This window comes from Anolis carolinensis, unplaced genomic scaffold (genome assembly GCF_035594765.1).
Source record: "Anolis carolinensis isolate JA03-04 unplaced genomic scaffold, rAnoCar3.1.pri scaffold_7, whole genome shotgun sequence".
Classification (NCBI taxonomy): domain Eukaryota; kingdom Metazoa; phylum Chordata; class Lepidosauria; order Squamata; family Dactyloidae; genus Anolis; species Anolis carolinensis.
The window spans coordinates 30,839,119-30,864,249 of NW_026943818.1; the positions used below are offsets into that span (position 1 = coordinate 30,839,119).

The 25,131-nt window shown below is 45.6% G+C and overlaps 1 protein-coding gene across 2 annotated transcripts in view; it reads left to right on the forward strand.

The window, feature by feature from the left end:
* LOC100554007 (fibrillin-2) overlaps nt 1–25,131 on the forward strand; it is a 61,015-nt gene that overhangs the window by 11,622 nt on the left and 24,262 nt on the right. For both annotated transcript variants that reach the window (XM_062960614.1, XM_062960615.1), the window contains 38 exons: nt 443–525; nt 618–716; nt 5,236–5,331; nt 5,666–5,761; nt 6,543–6,740; nt 8,208–8,333; nt 8,421–8,561; nt 10,351–10,503; nt 11,586–11,795; nt 12,557–12,700; nt 12,850–12,969; nt 13,056–13,181; nt 13,290–13,412; nt 14,138–14,413; nt 15,817–15,870; nt 15,960–16,085; nt 16,357–16,482; nt 17,242–17,361; nt 17,501–17,638; nt 17,949–17,999; nt 18,083–18,208; nt 18,716–18,946; nt 19,233–19,358; nt 19,490–19,618; nt 19,719–19,844; nt 20,795–20,920; nt 21,016–21,138; nt 21,226–21,351; nt 21,820–21,945; nt 22,024–22,146; nt 22,683–22,805; nt 22,898–23,023; nt 23,314–23,436; nt 23,554–23,676; nt 24,343–24,504; nt 24,598–24,666; nt 24,752–24,877; nt 24,984–25,109. In XM_062960614.1, coding sequence (XP_062816684.1) covers nt 443–525; nt 618–716; nt 5,236–5,331; nt 5,666–5,761; nt 6,543–6,740; nt 8,208–8,333; nt 8,421–8,561; nt 10,351–10,503; nt 11,586–11,795; nt 12,557–12,700; nt 12,850–12,969; nt 13,056–13,181; nt 13,290–13,412; nt 14,138–14,413; nt 15,817–15,870; nt 15,960–16,085; nt 16,357–16,482; nt 17,242–17,361; nt 17,501–17,638; nt 17,949–17,999; nt 18,083–18,208; nt 18,716–18,946; nt 19,233–19,358; nt 19,490–19,618; nt 19,719–19,844; nt 20,795–20,920; nt 21,016–21,138; nt 21,226–21,351; nt 21,820–21,945; nt 22,024–22,146; nt 22,683–22,805; nt 22,898–23,023; nt 23,314–23,436; nt 23,554–23,676; nt 24,343–24,504; nt 24,598–24,666; nt 24,752–24,877; nt 24,984–25,109 — 4,946 coding nt within the window. The remainder of the gene's footprint in view (nt 1–442; nt 526–617; nt 717–5,235; nt 5,332–5,665; nt 5,762–6,542; nt 6,741–8,207; nt 8,334–8,420; nt 8,562–10,350; nt 10,504–11,585; nt 11,796–12,556; nt 12,701–12,849; nt 12,970–13,055; nt 13,182–13,289; nt 13,413–14,137; nt 14,414–15,816; nt 15,871–15,959; nt 16,086–16,356; nt 16,483–17,241; nt 17,362–17,500; nt 17,639–17,948; nt 18,000–18,082; nt 18,209–18,715; nt 18,947–19,232; nt 19,359–19,489; nt 19,619–19,718; nt 19,845–20,794; nt 20,921–21,015; nt 21,139–21,225; nt 21,352–21,819; nt 21,946–22,023; nt 22,147–22,682; nt 22,806–22,897; nt 23,024–23,313; nt 23,437–23,553; nt 23,677–24,342; nt 24,505–24,597; nt 24,667–24,751; nt 24,878–24,983; nt 25,110–25,131) is intronic.

The window sequence follows — 25,131 nt, forward strand, 5'->3', positions numbered from 1 at the left end:
ATGCGTATTTTCATATGTGTATGTATATATGATAGGTAAGTCAGGGAGTGGGAAGGGACCTTAAGGCACCACTAGAGCCTTCCCGACAGATGGCCATCCAGCCACAGACATTATTGAAATAGATTAATAATAATAATAATAATAATAGATCTTATAGATGCGTATTTTCATATGTGCATGTATATATGATAGGTATGTCAGGGAGTGGGAAGGGACCTTAAGGCACCACTAGAGCCTTCCCGACAGATGGCCATCCAGCCACAGACATTATTGAAATAGATTAATAATAATAATAATAATAATAGATCTTATAGATGCGTATTTTCATATGTGCATGTATATATGATAGGTATGTCAGGGAGTGGGAAGGGACCTTAAGGCACCACTAGAGCCTTCCCGACAGATGGTCAGGATGATCTGACCTTTGCCCTTTGCCTTGCAGGCCGAACGTGTGTGGGTCGCGGTTCCACTCGTACTGCTGCCCCGGATGGAAGACGCTCCCGGGAGGCAACCAGTGCCTCGTCCGTGAGTGGCATCATCCCCATCATCCTCGCCCCCATCCTCCTCCTCCTCGCCCTCGTCACCCTCACCCTCCTTTCCTTCTTCCTCCCGAACAGCCATCTGCCGGAATTCCTGCGGAGACGGGTTCTGCTCCCGGCCCAACGTCTGCACTTGTTCCAACGGGAACCTCTCCCCACACTGCGCCGGAGGGGCCGGTGAGTGGATCCCGGCATCATCCTCATCATCATCATCATCACCATCATCACCATCATACTCCTCCTCATCATTCCCGTAATCATACCCATCATCATCCTCATCATCATCACCATCATTTCCCCCATCATCATCCTCATCATCGCCATCATCCTCCTCCTCCTCATCATGCCCATAATCATCCCCATCATCATCCTCCTCATCATCCCCATTATCATCCCCATTATCATCCTCATCATCGCCATCCTCCTCCTCATCATCATCATTCCCATAATCATACCCATCATCATCCTCATCATCATCACCATCATTTCCCCCATCATCATCCTCATCATCATCATCATCATCATCCTCCTCCTCATCATTCCCATAATCATATCCATCATCATCATCATCATCCCCATCATCATCCCCATTATCATCCTCATCATCGCCATCCTCCTCCTCCTCATCATTCCCATAATCATACCCATCATCACCATCCCCATCATCATTATCATCATCATCCCCATCATCATCCCCATCATCATCCCCATCATCCCCATCATCATCCCCATTATCATCCTCATCATCACCATCATCCTCCTCATCATCATCATCCCCATTATCATCCTCATCATCACCATCATCCTCCTCCTCATCATTCCCATAATCATACCCATCATCATCATCCCCATCATCATCCCCATCATCATCCCCATTATCATCCTCATCATCGCCATCCTCCTCCTCATCATCATCATTCCCATAATCATACCCATCATCATCATCCCCATCATCATCATCATCATCATCATCCCCATCATCATCCTCATCATCATCCTCATCATCATCCTCATCATCATCCTCATCATCACCATCCTCCTCCTCATCATCATTCCCATAATCATACCCATCATCACCATCCCCATCATCATTATCATCATCATCCCCATCATCATCCCCATCATCATCCCCATCATCCCCATCATCATCCCCATTATCATCCTCATCATCACCATCATCCTCCTCATCATCATCATCCCCATTATCATCCTCATCATCACTATCATCCTCCTCCTCATCATTCCCATAATCATACCCATCATCATCATCCCCATCATCATCCCCATTATCATCCTCATCATCGCCATCCTCCTCCTCATCATCATCATTCCCATAATCATACCCATCATCATCATCCCCATCATCATCATCATCATCATCATCCCCATCATCATCATCCCCATCATCATCCCCATCATCATCCTCATCATCATCCTCATCATCACCATCCTCCTCCTCATCATCATTCCCATAATCATACCCATCATCACCATCCCCATCATCATTATCATCATCATCCCCATCATCATCCCCATCATCCCCATCATCATCCCCATTATCATCCTCATCATCACCATCATCCTCCTCATCATCATCATCCCCATTATCATCCTCATCATCACCATCATCCTCCTCATCATCATCATTCCCATAATCATACCCATCATCATCATCCCCATCATCATCCCCATCATCATCCCCATTATCATCCTCATCATCACCATCATCCTCCTCCTCATCATCATTCCCATAATCATACCCATCATCATCCCCATTATCATCCTCATCATCGCCATCCTCCTCCTCATCATCATCATTCCCATAATCATACCCATCATCATCATCCCCATCATCATCATCATCATCATCATCCCCATCATCATCCCCATCATCATCCCCATCATCATCCTCATCATCATCCTCATCATCACCATCCTCCTCCTCATCATCATTCCCATAATCATACCCATCATCACCATCCCCATCATCATTATCATCATCATCCCCATCATCATCCCCATCATCCCCATCATCATCCCCATTATCATCCTCATCATCACCATCATCCTCCTCATCATCATCATCCCCATTATCATCCTCATCATCACCATCATCCTCCTCCTCATCATTCCCATAATCATACCCATCATCATCATCCCCATCATCATCCCCATCATCATCCCCATTATCATCCTCATCATCGCCATCCTCCTCCTCATCATCATCATTCCCATAATCATACCCATCATCATCATACCCATCATCATTATCATCATCATCATTCCCATCATCATCATCGTCGTCGTCGTCATCAACATCCCCATCCTCATCCTCATAATCATCCCCATCATCATCCTCCTCATTATTATTGGCTACACAACAAGACGAGTCCACAGCAAACAAGATCAAATCTGAATCCCACTGGCCGTTTCCCGAACCCTGGTTTCTCCAAAGAGATCAGGAGATGGTTTGCTTTATATAATAATAATAATAATAATAATAATAATAATATGACAAGTTCACAGTGAACAAGATCACTCTGCTGGGTGTTGTATTGGAGCAGGAGCGACTCGCAGTATGTTTCTCGAGCCGGGCGAGCTCCTACTCGTCAGCTCTAGCTTATGGGACCATGAGAGAAGCCTCCCAGTGTGATGGTAACATATCTGGGCAACGTTCCCTGGGCAACATCTCTGTAGACAGCCCATTCTCTTGCACTGGGAGTGACTTGTATTATGTTCTCAATTTGGGTGAGCTCCCGCCTGTCAGCTCTAGCTCACGGGGACCATGAGAGAAGCCTCCCAGCGGGATGGTGACACATCCGGACAACGTCCCCCGGGGCAACATCTCTGTAGACAGCCCATTCTCTTGCACTGGGAGTGATTTATAATACATTCTGAACTTGGGTGAGCTCCCACCCAAGGAGCTGACGAGCTCCTACTCGTCAGCTCTAGCTTATGGGACCATGAGAGAAGCCTCCCAGTGTGATGGTAACATATCTGGGCAACGTTCCCTGGGCAACATCTCTGTAGACAGCCCATTCTCGTGCACTGGGAGTGACTTATATTATGTTCTCAATTTGGGTGAGCTCCCGCCTGTCAGCTCTAGCTCACGGGGACCATGAGAGAAGCCTCCCAGCGGGATGGTGACACATCCGGACAACGTCCCCGGGGCAACATCTCTGTAGACAGCCCATTCTTCCTTTTTTTCCTTCCTTCTCGGCCTTGCGTTTCTCTCTCTCTTTCTTTCTTTCTTTCTTCCGCTCGAAGGAACAAGAGAACGAACGGGAGGCCCCAGATGTTCGCAATCTTCCCAGCGATGCCAGGAATGCAATAAGGGGAGGGGGCCAACGCAGGCCCCACATTCCATCAGGACCAAAGGGGTCGCCTGGGGAGGGAGGGGGAGGCCACGGGGGTCCCAAGGCAAGGCAGACCCTCCCCGCGTCCAGGCGGTCAAGCGCCCAAGGGTCAGCCCTTGCAGACCCTGGCTCTGAACCCAATAATAATAATAATAATAGCAATAATAATAATAATAATAGCAATAATAATAATAATAGAGTAGCAATAATAATAATAATAATAATAATAATAATAATGATGATGATGATGGAGTAACAATAATAATAATGTAGAAATAATAATAATAATAATAATAATGTAGTAGCAATAATAATAATAATAATAATGTAGTAGCAATAATAATAATAATAATAATAATAATAATGTAGTAGCAATAATAATACTAATAATGTAGTAGAAATAATAATAATAATGTAATATCAATAATAATAATAGTGTAGTAGTAGCAATAATAAAAACAATAATAATGTAGTAGAAATAATAATAAACTTTGTGTAGTCGAAATAATAATAATAATAATAATAATAATAATAATAATGTAGTAGCAATAATAATACTAATAATGTAGTAGAAATAATAATAATAATGTAATATCAATAATAATAATAGTGTAGTAGTAGCAATAATAAAAACAATAATAATGTAGTAGAAATAATAATAAACTTTGTGTAGTCGAAATAATAATAATAATAATAATAATGTAGTAGCAATAATAATATTAATAATGTAGTAGAAATAATAATAATGTAATATCAATAATAATAATAATAGTGTAGTAGTAGCAATAATAAAAACAATAATAATGTAGTAGAAATAATAATAAACTTTGTGTAGTCGAAATAATAATAATAATAATAATAATGTATCAATAATAATAATTTAGTAGCAATAATAATAATAATGTAGTAGCAATAATAATAATAATAATAATAATGTAGTAGCAATAATAATACTAATAATGTAGTAGAAATAATAATAATAATGTAATATCAATAATAATAATAGTGTAGTAGTAGCAATAATAAAAACAATAATAATGTAGTAGAAATAATAATAAACTTTGTGTAGTCGAAATAATAATAATAATAATAATGTATCAATAATAATAATTTAGTAGCAATAATAATAATAATAATAATAATAATAATAATAATAATAATAATGTAGTAGCAATAATAATAAATTTTATGTTGCCGAAGGCTTTCATGGCCGGAATCATTAAGTTCCCGTGAGTGTTCCGGGCTGTTCGGCCACGTCCCAGAAGCATTCTCTCCTGACGTTTCTCCCACATCTATGAGAGGCATCCTCATATATATATATATATATTCTTTCTCCGCAGCCCAGCCCTGTGGTGCGCGTTGCATGAACGGCGGGAGCTGCAGCGAGGAGTCCTGCTTGTGCCAGAAGGGCTTCACCGGCACCCACTGTGGCCAGCGTGAGTTACAGAGGGCTCCTGCCCATGTGCAGAGCAACAGTCGAGAAATTAGGTTCCGCTAATGAAGAAGTGATACATGACGAGATCGATAGAGTCTATCGAGTGCTGCGTTTGGGAGAGACCCCACCCGTCGGGTGGGGTCTCTCCCAAACGCAGCACTCGATAGACTCTATCGCTCTCTTCATGTATCACTTCTTCATTAGCGGAACCTAATTTCTCGACTTACCGCTTTAAGTTGTTTTCGAATTGCTTATGTAAACAGTGAGCTGAGCTCAATGGGTGCTCACCCCGACCTGGATTGGAACTGATGCCTTATTTTTTTTTGTGACCGCAGCCGTGTGCGAGAGCGGCTGCCAGAACGGGGGGCGCTGTATCGGGCCCAACCGCTGCGCCTGCGTCTACGGCTTCACGGGGCCGCACTGCGAGAGAGGTACGGGCGCAATGAGTATTGGGGTGATTTGGCCCCGTGGTTTTGTTGTTAACGCGGTCCTAATTACGCACATGACTATTTTATTTATATATTTTTTTATATATTTTGTTTTTATATTTTATATTATTTTATATTGTTTTCGATTTTAGGTTATTTTAGGTTTTGATTTTAATTTTATATTTTATATTATTGTAGATTATTTTATATTTTTTATATATTATTTTATATTATTTTAATTTTAATTTTATATTTTTATTTTAGATTTTATATTTTTAATTTAGATTTTATATTTTTAATTTTAGTTTCATATTTTAGATTATTTTATATTTTAGGTTATATTAATTTTTATATTTTATATTATTTTATATTTTTATTTTAATTTTATATTTTATATTATTGTAGATTATTTTATATTTTTTATATATTATTTTATATTATTTTAATTTTAATTTTATATTTTTAATTTTATATTTTTATTTTAGATTTTATATTTTTATATTTAGATTTTATATTTTTAATTTTAATTTCATATTTTAGATTATTTTATATTTTAGATTATATTAATTTTTATATTTTACATTATTTTATATTTTTATTTTTATTTTATATTTTACATTATTTTATATTTTAATTTTAATTATTTTATATTTTAAATATTTTAAATATTATATACTAGACGTAGTATCCTAACTTGGAAGGGACCCCCGAAGGCCATCTAGACCAGCCCTGTTGTTCTTCACTAGGAGTGGCCATCCTTCCTTCCTTCCTTCCTTCCTTGCAGACTACCGGACGGGCCCCTGCTTCGGTCAAGTGGTGCAGCAGATGTGCCAGGGGCAGTTGAGTGGCATCGTGTGCACCAAGGCTCTGTGCTGCGCCACCGTGGGCCGCGCCTGGGGCCACCCCTGCGAGATGTGCCCCCCGCAGCCCCACCCCTGCCGCCGGGGCTTCATCCCCAACATACGCACCGGGGCCTGCCAAGGTACGCCTTGAAATACCTCCCCGCGTTGACGCGGTACCTATTTCGCTCCTTGAACCGCTGCGTAGGCGGTAGCCAGGAGCTTAACCAGTCGAACCGGGCTTCGAAGGTAGACTGCAGCTGGGGGGTTAACCTGACATATTATATCTATATATATAAAAGGATAAAGTTGTTTGCGCAGTGACTATAACAACAAAACTAAACATCCCAGAAATACGAAATTTGGCAACACAATGCAAAAGGCTTGCCTCCAGGTTACAACAACACAACCACACCACAAAACCACAATCCAGACCCACAAAACTCACAACAACGCATCGTGCAATAACAACACAACTAAACACCCCAGAAATACAAAACTTGGCAACACAATGCAAAAGCCTTTTCTCCCAGTTGTAACAACACAACCACACCACAAAACCACAATCCGGACCCACAAAACTCACAACAAGGCATCGTGACTATAACACAACTAAACACCCCAGAAATACAAAATTGGCAAAACAATGCAAAAGCCTTGCCTCCCAGTTGTAACAACACAACCACACCACAAAACCACACTGGACCCACAAAACTCACAACAATGCATCATGACTATAACAACACAACTAAACGCCCCAGAAATACGAAACTTGGCAACACAACACAAAAGCATTCCCTCCCGATTGTAACAACACAACCACACCACAAAACCACAATCCGGACCCACAAAACTCACAACAGTGCATAGTGACTATAACAACACAACTAAACGCGCCAGAAATACAAAACTTGGCACACAACTAAACGCCCCAGAAATACAAAACTTGGCAACACAACACAAAAGCCTTGCCTCTCAGTTGTAACAACACAACCACACCACAAAACCACAATCCAGACCCACAAAACTCACAACAACGCATTGTGACTATAACAAATACAAAATTTGACAACACAACTCATCCACCTCCCCAATCCCTACATTCACACTTGGCCTCCAAAAAAACAATTACAATAATAACAATGACAACAACAACAACAATAAGAATCAACACCATCACAGGCAAGAAACAGCCAGGCACTGAGGCTGAGAGGCCAGTCAGTGCTACACTGGGCCTCCAAAAAACAATACAGTAGCATCCAACCTTCATGACCACAACAACAACAACAATAATAAACAATTAAAACAGACACAACAAAAAAAAGACTATTGTACCACAATAAAAATATAAACCGCACTCAGCAGATTCAGACGTCACGATTAACAACAAACCAAAGACAACAGGGATCTCAAGCAATTATCAATCAACACAAAAATTGAAGAAGGTAACAGACTTTAAATACTACCACTAATGTGAGTATAAAGAAGGTGGAGGTCACAGCATCAATACAACCTAATGTAGACTGACCAACACCAGCAGACTCAGACACAGCAACGTGTGGCCGGGCACAGCTAGTTATATTATATTGTTGTTGTTGTTGTCTTCCCAGACGTGGACGAGTGCCAGGCGGTGCCGGGACTCTGTCAGGGCGGGAGCTGCCTCAACACCGTCGGCTCCTACGAGTGCAAATGCCCCGCCGGGCACCGGCAGAGCGAGGCCAGCCACAAGTGTGAAGGTATTGCTATTATTATATTATATCTATTATTATTATATCCTTATATTATATTCTTATAATATTGTTCTATTATTATAACTCGTCCAGATGTGGACGAGTGCGCGAGCGGGTCGGCCGGCGGCGGTGGCGGCGCCTGTGACGGCGGGGAGTGCACCAACACAGTCGGCAGCTACGTCTGCGCTTGCCCGCGAGGCTTCATGACCGGCCCGGATGGATCCCGCTGTCTTGGTGAGTTCAGTTAAAAAACCATCCCTAACCGTCCACAGAGTATAACAACTGAGTAACCTAAGTGCCTTGTACTAATACCAGTGGATATTGACCGCTAATACCCACTAGTATTCATGCAAGGCACTTAGGTTACTCCGTTGTTAGAATCTATGGACGGTTAGGGACAAAGATGTGCCAATGCACATACTTATACTTATTATTATTATTATTATTATTATTATTATTATTATTATTATTATTACCATTTTGGGAAAATCAGGAATCCCCCGATAAGAGTTAAAAAAACATCCCTAACTGTCCAAAGAATCTAACAACTGAGTAACCAAAGTGCCTTGTATGAATACCACTCATATCCACTAGTATGCATGCAAGGCACTTAGGTTACTCCATTGTTAGACTCTATGGATGGTTAGGGACAAAATATAAATATATATACACACATAAAATATATACATACACAAACATTGTCCACTAATATCCAATCGTATTCATGCAAGGCACCTAGGTTACTCAGTTGTTAGACTCTTTGGGCAGTTAGGGACAAAATATAAATATATACACACACATACACATAAATATATACATACACATACATTGACCACTAATATCCACTCGTATTCGTGCAAGGCACTTAGGTTACTCAGTTGCAACTCATATTCATGCAAGGCACCTAGGTTACTCCGTTGGTAGACCCTTTGGGCAGTTAGGGACAAATATAAAGATATACACACACACATACACATAAATATGTACATACACATACATTGAGCACTAATATCCACTCGTATTCGTGCAAGGCACCTAGGTTACTCATTTGGTAGACTCTTTGGTCAGTTAGGGACAAATATAAAAATACACACACACATACACATAAATATGTACGTACACATACATTGAGCACTAATATCCACTCGTATTCGTGCAAGGCACTTAGGTTACTCCGTTGTTAGGCTCTATGGACGGTTAGGAACAAAGATGTGCCAAAGCACAAATATATAATGCATACATACATACATTCCTTCCTTCCTTTCCTTCCTGCGCAGGATCAGGCCCCCCAAAGACAGACCACATCCTTGAAATTGCCTTTAATTGCAGCCTCGCAAATTAGAGGGAAGGAGGATCAAAAGCGGGGTCTCCCAGGAGGGGAAGCAGGCCGTGCCAAGAACGGCCCAATTAGCAGCAATTACTTTCCCAGGCATCGCAGCAGGCGAGGCATCGTCTAACCCAAGGAGGGGTGTGAGGGTCTGAGAAGTAGTATCATGAGTATTATTGCTTGACATTGGGCTCTTTTGCTCCTTGAGAAAGGCTGGTTTGAAGAACCTGCTTTGATTGAAGTCGAAAATCGGAAACTCCTCAAAGCACAGCAGACAAAAAACCAGTACAAGAAAACCGCACTACAAACTAAAGCAGAATCAGTACAAGAAAACCGCACTACAAACTAGAGCAGAATCAGTACAAGAAAACCGCACTACAAACTAAAGCAGAATCAGTACAAGAAAACCGCACTACAAACTAGAGCAGAATCAGTACAAGAAAACCGCGCTACATATATAATAATAATAATAATAATAATAATAATAATAATAATAATAATAATAATAATAATAAAGGCTTGTTGTGTCCCTACGTGCCATCCAGAGACCCAATAATAATAATAATAATTTCATAATAATAATAATGCTTTAATACAATATATTATTTTACGGTTATGGTCGTTAACTGGGAGGACTCCCTGCCGCGGTTCGGTTTTCACGAGGTCCCGCTTCACCTCCTCTCTCGTTTCTTGCAGACCAGCGGATGGGGACCTGCTTCTCAGCGCTGATCGGGGGCCGCTGTGCCGGGGAGCTTCCCGGGCATTACACCAAGGCGCAATGTTGTTGTGACTCGGGCCGCTGCTGGGCTGTGGGACAGGCGCCCGAGATGTGCCCCGTCCGGGGCTCAGGTGAGGAGCTGGGAGGGGCCCTTAATTAGACCCCGCCCCATTAAGAAACCCCTTGCCGTCCCCGTTCAGCAACCCCGTTCGGCGAGTCATTCCGAGGGTGCCGAGGAGCCTAGCGGCTGCAATACCTTCCATATCACTCCCTTCCTATTATATATAGAATATGATATAATATAATATAATAATATAATAATATTATATATATTATATTTTTTTATATAATATAATTATATTTTATGTTTTATATTTTTATATTATATAATATATTATATAATATATTTTTATTATTATTATTATATTATATTACATAAAATTACATACATAATAATATTATTATTATATTATATTACATAAAAATATAATATATATAATATTATTATATTATATTATATATATAATAGGAAGAGACTGTTATGGAAGGTATTGCAGCTGCTAGGCTCCTCGGCACCCTTGGAATGACTCGCTGAACATATTATATAATATAAAAATATTATATATATAATATTATTATATTATATTATATTATATTATATTATATTATATTATATATATACAGTAGAGTCTCACTTATCCAAGCTAAACGGGCCGGCAGAAGCTTGGATAAGCGAATATCTTGGATATTAAGGAGGCATTAAGGAAATGCCTATTAAACATCAAATTAGGTTATGATTTTACAAATTAAGCACCAAAACATCATGTTATACAACAAATTTGACAGAAAAAGCAGTTCAATACGCAGTAATGTTATGTTGTAATAATTACTGTGTTTATGAATTTAGCGCCAAAATGTCACGATATATTGAAAACATTGACTACAAAAATGCGTTGGATAATCCAGAACCTTGGATAAGCGAGTGTTGGATAAGTGAGACTCTACTGTATATATATAATAGGAAGAGACTGTTATGGAAGGTATTGCGGCCGCTAGGCTCCTCGGCACCCTTGGAATGACTCGCCGGACATATTATATAATATAAAAATATTATATATATATATATATATATATATATATATATATATATATATATATTATATAGTATTATATTATATATTGTTATTAATATCTCTGTCCTTCCCTCACATAGATGAGTTCCGCCGGCTGTGTGTGGAGGGTCTCCCTGCGGCCCCGGGCTTCCCCATCTCCTCCTTCCCGGGTCTCCTTCCGGGTTTCGGGCCCAACGGAGCGGGACCCGGGGTGTCCAGCGCCTTCCCAGCGGGATTCGGACCCAATGGCGCCAACGGGCAAGGCGGACTTCCCGGACTTCCTGGACTCGGGCCTGGAAGCTCCAGCATCGGTGAGTACTTACCTTTTGGGTCTCACGTTTATGGAGTTGGGAGGGACCCGGAGTGTCTGGCGCCTTCCCTGCGGGATTCAGACCCAATGGCACCAACAGGCAGGGCAGATTTTGCGGACTTCCTGGACTTCCTGGACTGCCCAGACTTCTCAGATTTCCCAGAGTTCTTGGACTTCTCGGATGTCCCAGAGATCCCCGATTTCCTGGACTTTCCTGACTTCCCGGATTTCCCAGACTTCCCGGATTTCCCAGACTTCCTGGATTTCCCAGACTTCCTGGGCTTCTCGGACTTCTCAGACATCCCGGACTTCCTGAACTTCCCGGACATCCGAGACGTTCCGGACTTCTCAGACATCCTGGACTTCCCGGACTTCTTGGACTTCCTGAACGTCCCAGACTTCTTGGACTTCTTGGATGTCCCAGACATCCCAGATTTCCCAGACTTTCCGGACTTCCCGAATTTCCCAGACTTCCCAGAATTCTCAGACTTCCTGGATGTTCCATACTTCCTGTACTTCCTGGACTTCCCGGACTTCTCAGACATCCTGGACTTCCCAGACTTCCTGGACTTTCCAGACTTTTCAGAGGTTCAGGACTACCCGGACTTCCTGGACTTCCCGGACTTCCCAGACTTCTCAGACATCCTGGACTTCCCGGACTTTGTGGACTTCCCAGACTTTTCAGAGGTCCAGGACTACCTGGACTTCCCGGACTTGGGCCCAGAAGCTCGCCTTTCATGTCTCATCTTTGGGTCTCTCCAGGCACGGCCACCTTGAACCAGACCATCGACATCTGCAAGCACTTCACCAACCTCTGCCTCAACGGGCGCTGCATCCCCACCCCGTCCAGCTACCGCTGCGAGTGCAACATGGGCTACAAGCAGGACGTGCGCGGCGAGTGCATTGGTGAGCGTTCCTCGCATTATTATCATTATCATAAATCATATGATATTATTATTAGTAGTAGTATTTTAAATTATTATAATTGTCATTATATTATCTATCTTCATTATTATTATTATTATTATTATTATTATTATTATTATTGCTCGCAGACATGGACGAGTGTTCCAGCAGCCCCTGCCTGCACGGCGACTGTGTGAACACGCCGGGGTCCTACCACTGCAAGTGCCACGAGGGCTTCCAGAGTACCCCCACCAAGCAGGCCTGTATCGGTCAGTGACCTCCATGGTTTGAACCCTCTCCTGTGTTTCCCAGAGTCCTCCTTCCCGTCCTTCACCCATTTCTTCCTTCTGGACAGACATGGACGAGTGCATCATGAACGGGGTCATGTGCCGCAACGGGCGCTGCGTCAACACCGACGGCAGCTTCCAGTGTATCTGCAACGCCGGCTTTGAGGTCACTCCCGACGGGAAGAACTGCGCCGGTAAAGACAGACCTAGGGGAACGGAGAGTGGGCGGGGCAACCGGAAAAAGCAGCAATGGTAGCTATGGCCCATAACCAATGTCACCCCGCATGTTTCCCTTCTGGCAGACCACGACGAGTGCGCCACCACCAACATGTGCCTCAACGGGATGTGCATCAACGAGGACGGCAGCTTCAAGTGCATCTGCAAGTTGGGGTTCGTCCTGGCCCCCAACGGGCGCTACTGCGTGGGTGAGGAAGTGAGCCGAGTCCCGGGACAGGAAGTGGCGGGGGGTCCCGGAGAGCAAGGGAGCCAGTCCCGGGACAGGAAGTAACACGAGTTCCAGAATATAAAGTTACACAAATTCTGGGATGGGAAGTGCGGCGGGTTCCAGGTCAGGAAGTTAGCCAGTCCTGGGACAGGAAATGAGCCAGTTTCGGGACAGGAAGTAATGCGAGTTCCAGGGGAGGAAGTGAGGCCGGTCTTGGGACAGAAAGTGAGGTGGGTCCCGGAAGAGGAAGTGCACCAACTCCCAGGATAGGAAGGGATGCAAATTCTGGGACAGGAAGTGAGGTGAGTCTGGAGTCCGGAAGTGAGCCAGGTCTCAGGATAGGAAGTGAGGAAGGTTCCGGGACAGGAAGTGATGCAAGTCCCAGGACAGGAAGTGAGGTGGGTCCCGGAACAGGAAGTGAGGTCAGTCCCAGGATAGGAAGGGATGCAAATTCTGGGACAGGAAGTGAGGTGAGTCCCAGGATAGGAAGGGATGCAAATTCTGGGACAGGAAGTGAGGTGAGTCCCCAATCCGGCAGTGCGCCAGGTCTCAGGATAGGAAGTGAGGTAGGTTCCGGGACAGGAAGTGAGCCAGTCCTGGGACAGGCCTAATAATAATGTATGATGATGATGATATAATAATAATAATAATATGATGATGATGATGATGCTAACGAGACGGTGCCCCCACCCTGTCAACGAGCAGACGTGGACGAGTGCGAGACTCCCGGGATGTGCATGAACGGCTGGTGCCTGAACACGGAGGGCTCCTTCCGCTGCGAGTGCCTGGGCGGACTGGCCATCGGGCCCGGGGGCCGCGTCTGCGTCGACACCCACGTCCGCAGCACCTGCTACGGGGCCCTCAAGGAGGGGGCCTGCGCGAGACCCTTCCCCGGCGCCGTCACCAAGTCCGAGTGCTGTTGCGCCAGCCACGAGCACGGCTTCGGGGAGCCCTGCCTGCCCTGCCCCGCCAGGAACGCCGGTGAGACGGGCCCGGGGTGATAGAACGGGGTGGGATATATGGATGGCAGGGTAAGATAGATATGATAATAATAATAATAATAATAATAATAATAATAATAATAATAATAATAATATAATGATTCTGGAGAACTATAAAAGCCGAAAAGCTAATATTCACATGACGTGGATTGACTACTACAAGGCTTTTGACTCACTCCCACACAGCTGGGTCATCAAGTGCCTGGACGCCATCGGGATTAGTAAAAACGTTGGCACCTTCATTTAAAACATGATGAGCCCTGGAAAACTGAACTGTTTGTTGGAAATTACATTTATTTATTATAATTTATTATAGTCTTTTATTTTATCATTTTATTTATTTATTATAATTTATTATAGCCTTTTATTTTATCGTTTTATTTATTTATTATAAGTTATTATAGTCTTTTATTTTATCATTTTGTTTATTTATTATAATTTATTATAGTTTTTATTTTATCATTTTATTTATTTATTATAATTTATTATTCATTGTTTTATTTATTGACAATAATTTATTATAGCCTTTTATTTTATCATTTTTTTATTGACAATAATTTATTGTAGTCTTTTATTTTATCGTTTTATTTATTGACAATAATTTATTATAGTATTTTATTTCATCATTTTATTTATTGACAATAATTTATTGTAGCCTTTTATTTTATCGTTTTATTTATTTACAATAATTTATTATAGTCTTTTATTTTATAGTTTTATTTATTTACAATAATTTATTATAGTCTTTTATCGTTGTATTTATTTATTATAATTTATTATAGTCTTTTATCATTTTATTTATTTATTAGTCTGGGAAGGTAACTCAAGGAGGGGTGTAAAGGACAGCTCACCATCATATATTATTGTAGTCTTTTATTTTATTGTTTTATTTATTTATTATAATTTATTATAGTCTTTTATTTTATTGTTTTATTTATTTATTAGTCTGGGAAGGTAACTCAAGGAGAGGTGTGAAGGACAGCTCACTATCAGTAACCCTAACCCGACTATAATTTATTATAGTCTTTTATTTGATCGTTTTATTTATATATTTATATATTTATTTATTTATTTATTTATAGTATTTATATTCCGCCCTTCTTTCTCACCCCGAAGGGGACTCAGGGCAGATCACATGACACATATAAGGCAAACATTCAGTGCCTTAACATAGAACAGAGGCAAAGACAAACAAAGGATCCGAGCTGGCCTCTTGGTCAGAGTGATTTGTTGCAGCTGGCTGCTCATCACCCTGCGCCACAGCCCGGGCCCAATAATTTATTGTATTTTTTTTATTTTATCATTTTATTTATTGACAATAATTTATTGTAGTCTTTTATAGTTTTATTTATTTATTATTGTCTTTTATTTTATCCTTTGCAGCCGAGTTCCAGGCCTTGTGCAGCAGCGGGATTGGCATCACAGCGGACGGGAGAGGTAACGGACCGAGTTTCCGGACCAGACGGGGGGCTTTGTGGACTCGAGACCACCCAGTCCAACCCCATGCCTGCTGTCCTCCCTTCCAGACATCAACGAGTGCGCCTTGAACCCGGACATCTGCCCCAACGGGGTCTGCGAGAACCTGAGGGGCAGCTACCGCTGCATCTGCAACCTGGGCTACGAGTCCGACCCCTCCGGGAAGGACTGTGTGGGTGAGTGAGTGAGGGCTGAGTGGGACCCCAGAGGGACTCCAAACACTCCCACCCAGAGGCGGTCCAACCACCAGGCAATCTAGGCATTTGCCTGTGGCGCCGTCGTCCTGGGGGCGCTGTTGAGCCCCCCGGGTGGGTGGCGCCACCCCCGCCTCCTTCACCTTTGGGACGGACCTTCCTGCCGCGGGGGCGGGCGCAAAAATTACCTTTGCCTACTACATTAAAATATCTGGATCCACAATGCCTGGCTTTTTCTCCTTCCCTCCCGCAGACGTGGACGAGTGTGCCGTCAACCGGCTCCTTTGCGACAACGGCTTGTGCCGAAATACACCCGGAAGCTACAGCTGCAGCTGCCCCAAGGGCTTCGTCTTCCGGACCGAGACTGACACTTGCGAAGGCAAGTGAAAACAATAATAATAATAATAATAATAATAATAATAATAATAATAATAATACAGTGGGCTATTTGACCAGTATTATTGAATACAGAGAGGCGAAATCCTGCTGGCTATTTCCCAAGACAGTTGTCCCATAGTGTGTCCTGTGTTTTCCCTTCGCAGACATCAACGAGTGCAGCTCCAACCCGTGCGTCAATGGCATGTAATAATAATAATAATAATAATAATAATAATAATAATAATAATAATAATACAATGGATAATTATGACCAGTATTATTGAATCCAGAGAGGCGAAATCCCGCTGGCTATTTCCCAAGACAGTTGTACTGACACATGCGAAGGCAATTGAAAATAATAATAATAATAATAATAATAATAACAACAACAACAACACAATGGACTATTTTGACTAGTATTATTGAATACAGAGAGGCGAAATCCCGCTGGCTATTTCCCAAGACAGTTGTACTGACACATGCAAAGGCAATTGAAAATAATAATAATAATAATAATAATAATAATAATAATAATAATACAGTGGGCTATTTTGACCAGTATTATTGAATACAGAGAGGCAAGATCCCACTGGCTATATCCCATAATAATAATAATAATAATAATAATAATAATAATAATAATAATAATGGCACAATGGACTATTTTTACCAGTATTATTGAATACAGAGAGGCAAGATCCCGCTGGCTATTTCCCAAGACAGTTGTCCCATAGTGTGTCCTGTGTTTTTCCGTTCTCAGACATCAACGAGTGCAGCTCCAACCCGTGCGTCAATGGCGTGTGCCGCAACAACGCCGGGTCCTTCGCCTGTGAGTGCTCCCCAGGGAGCAAACTGGACCTCGGCGGTACACTCTGTGTCGGTAAGCGTGTTCATACATGCGTGTCTCACAAGGACTTCGGACCTCGTCACATTGGGAGACGCGTCGGACACGGTTCCTGACGGAATCGAACGGGGGGAGTGGCTCCTGGTTCCTGAACCCTGTTACTTGTCCCCCCCAGACAGCATGAAGGGCACCTGCTGGTTGCACATCCAGGAGGGCCGCTGCGAGGTGAACATCAACGGGGCCACCCTCAAGTCCGAGTGCTGCGCCTCCCTGGGGGCCGCCTGGGGGAGCCCCTGCGAGCGCTGCGAGGCCGGTGAGTGACCCCGTGGACCCTCCCGGCTGACGACCAGAGCCGTGGAGAGTCCTAGGGTTGGGAGAGACCCCTGAGGAACCCCCAATCACCATTCGACCCATCTTGACAGATGGCCAGCCAGCCTCACGGACATTAGTAGGGGGCATGGAGAAATAGAGCTATGCGCTAGGGTTGCAGGGGACCCCAAGGGCCACCCAATTGAGTAGATGGCCTGTTTCGAAAGGGACTCGTTCTTGCATATTCTGCTGCCGGACTGCTCGCTCTCGTGTCAGGAAGTCCTTCCCAGTGTTTACATGTCCCTCCCTTGCAGACCCCGCCTGCCCAAGGGGCTTCGCCCGGATGAAGGGGGTCTCCTGCGAAGGTAAGGCCACCCAGGCTTTGGGGGTGACAGTGGGGGGCGGGGTGGTGGCATGCTGGCTACTTCCCCTTCCTTCCTTCCCGCAGACGTCAACGAGTGCGAGGTCTTCCCCGGCGTCTGCACCAACGGACTCTGCGTCAACTCGGCCGGATCCTTCCGCTGCGAGTGCCCCCCCGGACTCAGCCTGGACGCCTCCGGCAGGACCTGCCTGGGTGAGCTGATCTCTGGCCAACCCACAGGCCTCTCTTATTATTTATTTACTTAAAGCTGACGGTCGGGTGCTCACCCCGACCCACCTCCCCGCTTAAGCGGTACCTTATTTCTCTACTCGCTGTTCATGGCTGTTTTCGGACTGCTTAGGTGGACTGGGAGCTGGGCTGACGGTCAGGTGCTCACCCCGATCTGCTTAAGCGGTACCTTATTTCTCTACTCGCTGTTCATGGCTGTTTTCGGACTGCTTAGGTGGACTTTGAACTGGGCTGACGGTCAGGTGCTCACCCCGATCTGCTTAAGCGGTACCTTATTTCTCTACTCGCTGCTCACGGCTGTTTTTGGACTGCTTAGGTGGACTGGGAGCTGGGCTGACGTTCGGGTGCTCACCCCGACCCGGGGTGAGATCTCTTGCTCCTGTGTTAAATCCCAGTCATAGGCTTCTATCTGGCTCCTATGACGCATCTCTCGTTGAGGATCAGTTTATTATGTTGTCGTTTCCCCGGCAGACGTGCGGCTGGAGCAGTGCTTCCTGCGCTGGGCGGAGGACGAGTGCGTGTCGCCGCTGCCGGGCCGCTTCCGGCTGGACCTGTGCTGCTGCGCGGTGGGCGCCGCCTGGGGCAGCCAGGACTGCGAGGAGTGCCCCGCGCCCGGGAGTCCCCAGCACCGCGCCCTCTGCCCCCGCGGGCCCGGGTTCGCCAACCGCGGGGACCTCCTCTCTGGGAGGCCCTTCTACAAAGGTAGGCCAAGCAGAAGGGGGTCCGGGGTGGGCCACTCTACCCCTCAGCATGGGACACTCTACCCCTCAACATAACTGACCACAATATTATTGTTATTATTATTATTATTATTATTATTATTATTATTGCCTCCTCTGGGCTCAGTCTGGCCCTTCTGCAGTGCCAAGCAGAATGGGATCTGGGATGGGACACTCTACCCCTCAACATGGCCACCCACAATATTATGCTGTTGTTATTATTATTGGTGCCTTGCTCTTCCGCCTCTCTCCCTTCCTCCCTTTTTCAGACGTGAACGAGTGCAAGGTCTTTCCCAGCCTCTGTGCCCACGGGACCTGCCGGAACACCATTGGAAGCTTCCGGTGCGTCTGCAGCAGCGGCTTCGCCCTGGACGCCGAGGAGCGGAACTGCACGGGTGGGGAGCCCGACTTGCCCCCGGGGTCACCCCCAAGGAGGAGCTGCTCCCACAGGAAGGGGGCGGGAGGAGGGCTCGAAAGGGGCGCCCCCCCACACCCGGTGAGCAGGCCCGTTTCCTGTCGCCCGCAGACATCGACGAGTGCCGGATCTCGCCGGACCTGTGCGGCCACGGCGCCTGCGTCAACACCCCTGGCAGCTTCGAGTGCGAGTGCTTCGATGGCTATGAGAGCGGCTTCATGATGATGAAGAACTGCATGGGTGAGGAGCAGGAGCATCAGGGATCGGAGGGTCGGGTATCCTGGACCCTGTTCCAGGGATCCCGGGTGAGCATTCATTCCTTTCCCGCCCTTCCTTCCAGACGTGGACGAGTGTGAGCGGGACCCGCTGCTCTGCCGAGGAGGAGCCTGTCTCAACACCGAGGGGAGCTTCCAGTGCCTCTGCCCACCCGGGCACGAACTCACCGCCGAAGGCAGCGCCTGTCTGGGTAAGGGGCCCCCCAGAGGCCATCTAGCCCCTCGCCCATCTGGGAGATCCCTTGCTCACCATGAGGTCCGCTGCGATCCATACGATCGGTTTCATTTCATGAGATGTAGTGTGATCCACTAGATTAATTGTAATCCATTGGATCCAATGTGGTCGGCTGTGACCCACTAGATCCACTGTGATCGACTGCAACCCACTACGACCACGTGTCCATTGCAATCACATGACCTATGAGATCTCTGCGATCTGTTATGTTCCATTAGATCTACCATTTATTTATTATTTTATTTCGTGTCAAAAGCATTGCGTAATAAATAAGTTTAGATCTACCATGATCCACTGCAGCCCACTAGATTTAATCGTGATCCATTAAATCCACCACGGTAGACTGCGACCCACCGTGATCATGTGTCCATTGCAATCGCATGATCTGTGAGAGCTCTGTGATCTGTTACGTTCCATTAGATCTACCATGATCCACTGCGACCCACTAGATTTAATCGTGATCCATTAGATCCACCACGGTAGACTGCGACCCACCGCGATCATGTGTCCATTGCAATCCACATGACCTGGGAGATCTCTGTGCTTTGTTGTGATCCATTAGATCTACCACAGTCCTCTGCAACCCACTAGATTAATTGCCATCTGTTAGATCCTCCGTGATCGGCTGTGACCCACTATGATGGTGTGGTCCGTTGCGACCCATACGATCCGGTAGATCTCTGTGATCCATTATGACCCATTAGATCTACCATGATTCACTGTGACCCACTAGATTTAATCATAATCTATTAGATCCACCACGGTAGACTACGACCCACTATGATCATGTGGTCCATCACAATCCGCACAATCCGGGAGATATCTACGATCCGTTATGATCCATTAGATCCATTAGATCCATTAGATGTTGTCTTGCTGCTAACGTCAGGGTGGCTCTGCTTGCAGACATCAACGAGTGCTCTCTGAGCGACAACCTCTGCCGCAACGGCCACTGCGTCAACGTCATCGGCGCCTACCAGTGCGCCTGCGACTCCGGCTTCCAGGCCACGCCGGACCGGCAAGGCTGCGTCGGTGAGGATTATGTCTATCGTCGTCATTATCATTATTAATTAAACACTAATCAAAATTACTGTATTGAGCTATAATTACTACCCCTCCCCACGCAGACATCGACGAGTGCACCATCATGAACGGCGGCTGCGACACTCACTGCGCCAACTCGGAGGGCAGCTACGAGTGCAGCTGCAGCGAGGGCTACGCGCTGATGCCGGACAAGCGCTCCTGCACAGGTACGAGTCCGTCCGGACGCCCGGACGCTCCCTTTGACCCGCCAGTGGTTGTCCAGCTACCCATCTCGCCTCTCCCTTGCTTTCCAGACATCGACGAGTGCGAGGACGACCCGGACGTCTGCGACGGCGGCCAGTGCACCAACATCCCGGGCGAGTACCGCTGCCTCTGCTTCGACGGCTTCATGGCTTCCCTGGACATGAAGATGTGCATCGGTGAGAATCGGAGCCGCATGGAGAGTGTGGGGATCGATACGTTTCCATTATTATTATTATTACATTATTATTATTATTATTCTTATTATTATTATTATTATTATTATTATACACAACACGATGATTTCACGGCAAACAAGACCACGATGCTGACTGTTGTACTGGATCGCACGTCAGACACTTCCTGTGTCGGGTGGCCTTTTGCAGCTGACCGGTGGTCATTTTGTCAGTGCCGATTGTGTTTAAGTACAGGCCAGGGTCTTTAAGTTTCGCCGATCACCACTGGGACCATCTTGACCTGGCTAGTGCTGGAGTCTTTGCACTTCGATCTTCAAATCTTCACATCTTTATTTATACCCCATAGGGAGTTAAGGTGGAGAACAATAACATTATAATCATCATCATAATTATTATTATGAACTTCCTTTATACCCCACCTTTTGCTTCCTCCCTCGCTCTTCCTCGCAGACGTGAACGAGTGCGACTTGAACCCAAACATCTGCCTTCACGGGGACTGCGAGAACACCAAGGGCTCCTTCATCTGCCACTGCCAGTTGGGCTACTTCGTCAAGAAGGGCACCACCGGATGCACAGGTGAGTGAGCGCTCACGTCCCAGCCACCCAACCAACCATAGCCCGTGGCACTCACTCCAATGGACTCTTTTCCTGCAGATATTGACGAGTGTGAGGTGGGGGCGCACAACTGCGACCTGCACGCCGCCTGCATCAACATCCCCGGGAGTTTCCGCTGCAAGTGCCGCTCCGGGTGGCTCGGGGATGGACTCAAGTGCAACGGTGAGCCAGATCCGCCGTTGGCTGGGTTCAATGAATATGGGTGAACTAGAACTCCCAGATTCCAAGGACAATCACCCCCAAACCCTGCCTGTATCCAAAGTTAGCCATGTTGTGTCTGTGTGCCAAGTTTGGTCCATATCCATCATCGGCTAGGTTCTGTACTTTCTTGATGCAGGTGAACTATATGGGTGAATATGGGTGAACTACAACTCCCATATGCCAAGGTCAATCACCCCCAAACCCTGCCCATATCCATAGTTATCCATGTTGTGTCTGTGTGCCAAGTTTGGTCCAGATCCGACATTGGCTAGGTTCTGTACTCGCTGGTTGCACGTGAACTACAACTCACATTTGCCAAGGACAATCACCCCCAAACCCTGCCCGTATCCATAGTTATCCATGTTGTGTCTGCGTGCCAAGTTTGGTCCAGATCCGACATTGGCTAGGTTCTGTACTCGCTGGTTGCACGTGAACTACAACTCCCATATGCCAAGGGCAATCACCCCCCTTTCCGCCCCTTCCCTTTCCCTGCCCAGACCTGGATGAATGCGCCACGGAGGCCCACAGCTGCAACCTGAACGCCAACTGCCTCAACACGCCGGGCTCCTTCCGCTGCGCCTGCCGGGACGGCTTCAACGGGGACGGGTTCTCCTGCTCGGGTGAGAAGGACCGACGGAAACACACCTCTGGGGACACGGTGGGCGGGGGTGTGGGTTCAGTGCCAGCCTGACCCGCTTTTCCTTTGCATCAGACGTGGATGAATGTGCCGACAACGTCAACCTGTGCGAGAACGGGCAGTGCCTCAACGCCCCGGGGGGCTACCGTTGCGAGTGCGAGATGGGCTTCAACCCCACCCAGGACAGCAAGGCCTGCCAAGGTAAAGCACAGTATACATAAACAACAACAATAATAAATAGGACAGACTCGGCGGGAACCACCTGTTCTCTGGCTCAGCCCAACATGTGATCCCACTATCCATAATATTATTTTTATTATTTTAATATTATGATTATGATTATAGTATATTATTATTTTATAATATTAGTATATTAATTTACTATTATTTTATTATTTTATAATATTATTTTAATATTATGATGATGATTATTACATTTTGTTTTTATAATATTATTAGTATGTTATTTTTATTATCGTCCCTTCTTTCAGACATCGACGAGTGCACCTTCCAGAACATCTGCGTCTTCGGCACCTGCCAGAACCTTCCCGGCATGTTCCGCTGCGCCTGCGACGACGGGTACGAGCTGGACAGGAGCGGAGGAAACTGCACAGGTGAGGGTGGGCGGGGCCACCGCCCCAGTGAACTTACAAACAACTCCTAGTTAAGAACAGGGCTGGACTGGATGGTCTTTGGGGGTCCTTTACTGATCTGCCTCCTTCCCCGTACAGACGTCAACGAATGCGCCGACCCCGTGAACTGCATCAACGGCCTTTGCGTCAACACCCCGGGGAGCTACCTCTGCAACTGCCCCCAGGACTTCGAGCTGAACCCCACCGGCGTGGGCTGCGTAGGTGAGCCAAGGGGTAGACGTGTTAAGCCACGGGGCATCAATAACAAAAATAGAAACAATTATTATTATTATTATTATTATTATTATTATTGCCCTGAGCTGTGGGGTATAAATGTGAGCCGTGGGGTATAAATAACAACAACAACAACAACAATAATAATAATAATAATAATAATAATAATAATAATAATTGCCCTGAGCTGCGGGGTGTAACTGTGAATCGTAGTGTATAAATAATAATAATAAGTGTCTGACGTGTGATCCAATACAACAGCCAACAGAGTGTCTGCTGTGGATTCATCTTGTTGTGTTTCAAATAGTAGTAATAATAATAATAATAATAATAATAATAATAATAATAATAATACATCACACAGTCCTAGGCACTTGGAAGTGTCCAATGTGTGATCCAATACAACAGAGAGCAGAGTGTCTGCTGTGGACTCATCTTGTTGTGTTTCTAATAATAATAATAATAATAATAATAATAATAATAATAATAATACATCACACAGTCCTAGATACTTGGGAAGTGTCCAATGTGTGATCCAATACAACAGAGAGCAGAGTGTCTGCTGTGGTCTCATCTTGTTGTGTTTCAAATAGTAATAATAATAATAATAATAATAATAATAATAATAATAATAATAATAATTGTCCTTGCCAGACACCCGTGTGGGCAACTGTTTCCTGGAGACGCAGGACCGCGGAGACGGCGGGATCTCCTGCAGCGCCGAGATCGGGGTGGGGGTCACCCGGGCCTCCTGCTGCTGCTCCTTGGGACGGGCCTGGGGGAACCCCTGCGAGCTCTGCCCGCCCGCCAACACCAGTGAGTACTGGGGGGCACGTGTGGATTTCGCACCCTGAGGTGAGCCGAGCGAAGCCAAGTGGACACTATCCCTTCCTCTTCTTCCTCCGACAGCGGAATACAAGACTCTGTGCCCGGGCGGCGAAGGCTTCCGCCCGAACCCGATCACCGTCATATTGGAAGGTGAGCGCAGCAACGGAGCGGCGGGTGGAGAGCTAGGAAACACTTTGGGACGAGCGGTCGGAACATGGTCCCCCCTGTTTTCCAGATATCGACGAGTGCCAGGAGCTGCCGGGCCTCTGCCAAGGAGGGAACTGCGTCAACACCTTCGGGAGCTTCCAGTGCGAGTGCCCCTTGGGATACTACCTGAACGAGGACACACGCATTTGCGAAGGTAGACTTTGGAGGCCTCTATGTTGGGTAAACGACGATGGAAACAGGTCTCAGGACAGGGACGGTGGGGACAGAACCATGTTTCTCCACCCGCTTTTCCCTCGCAGACATCGACGAGTGCTCCGCTCACATCGGGATCTGCGGGCCGGGGACCTGCTACAACACGCTCGGGAACTACACCTGCGTCTGCCCCCCGGAGTACATGCAGGTCAATGGGGGCAACAACTGCATGGGTAAGACCACTTTCCTTTGAGT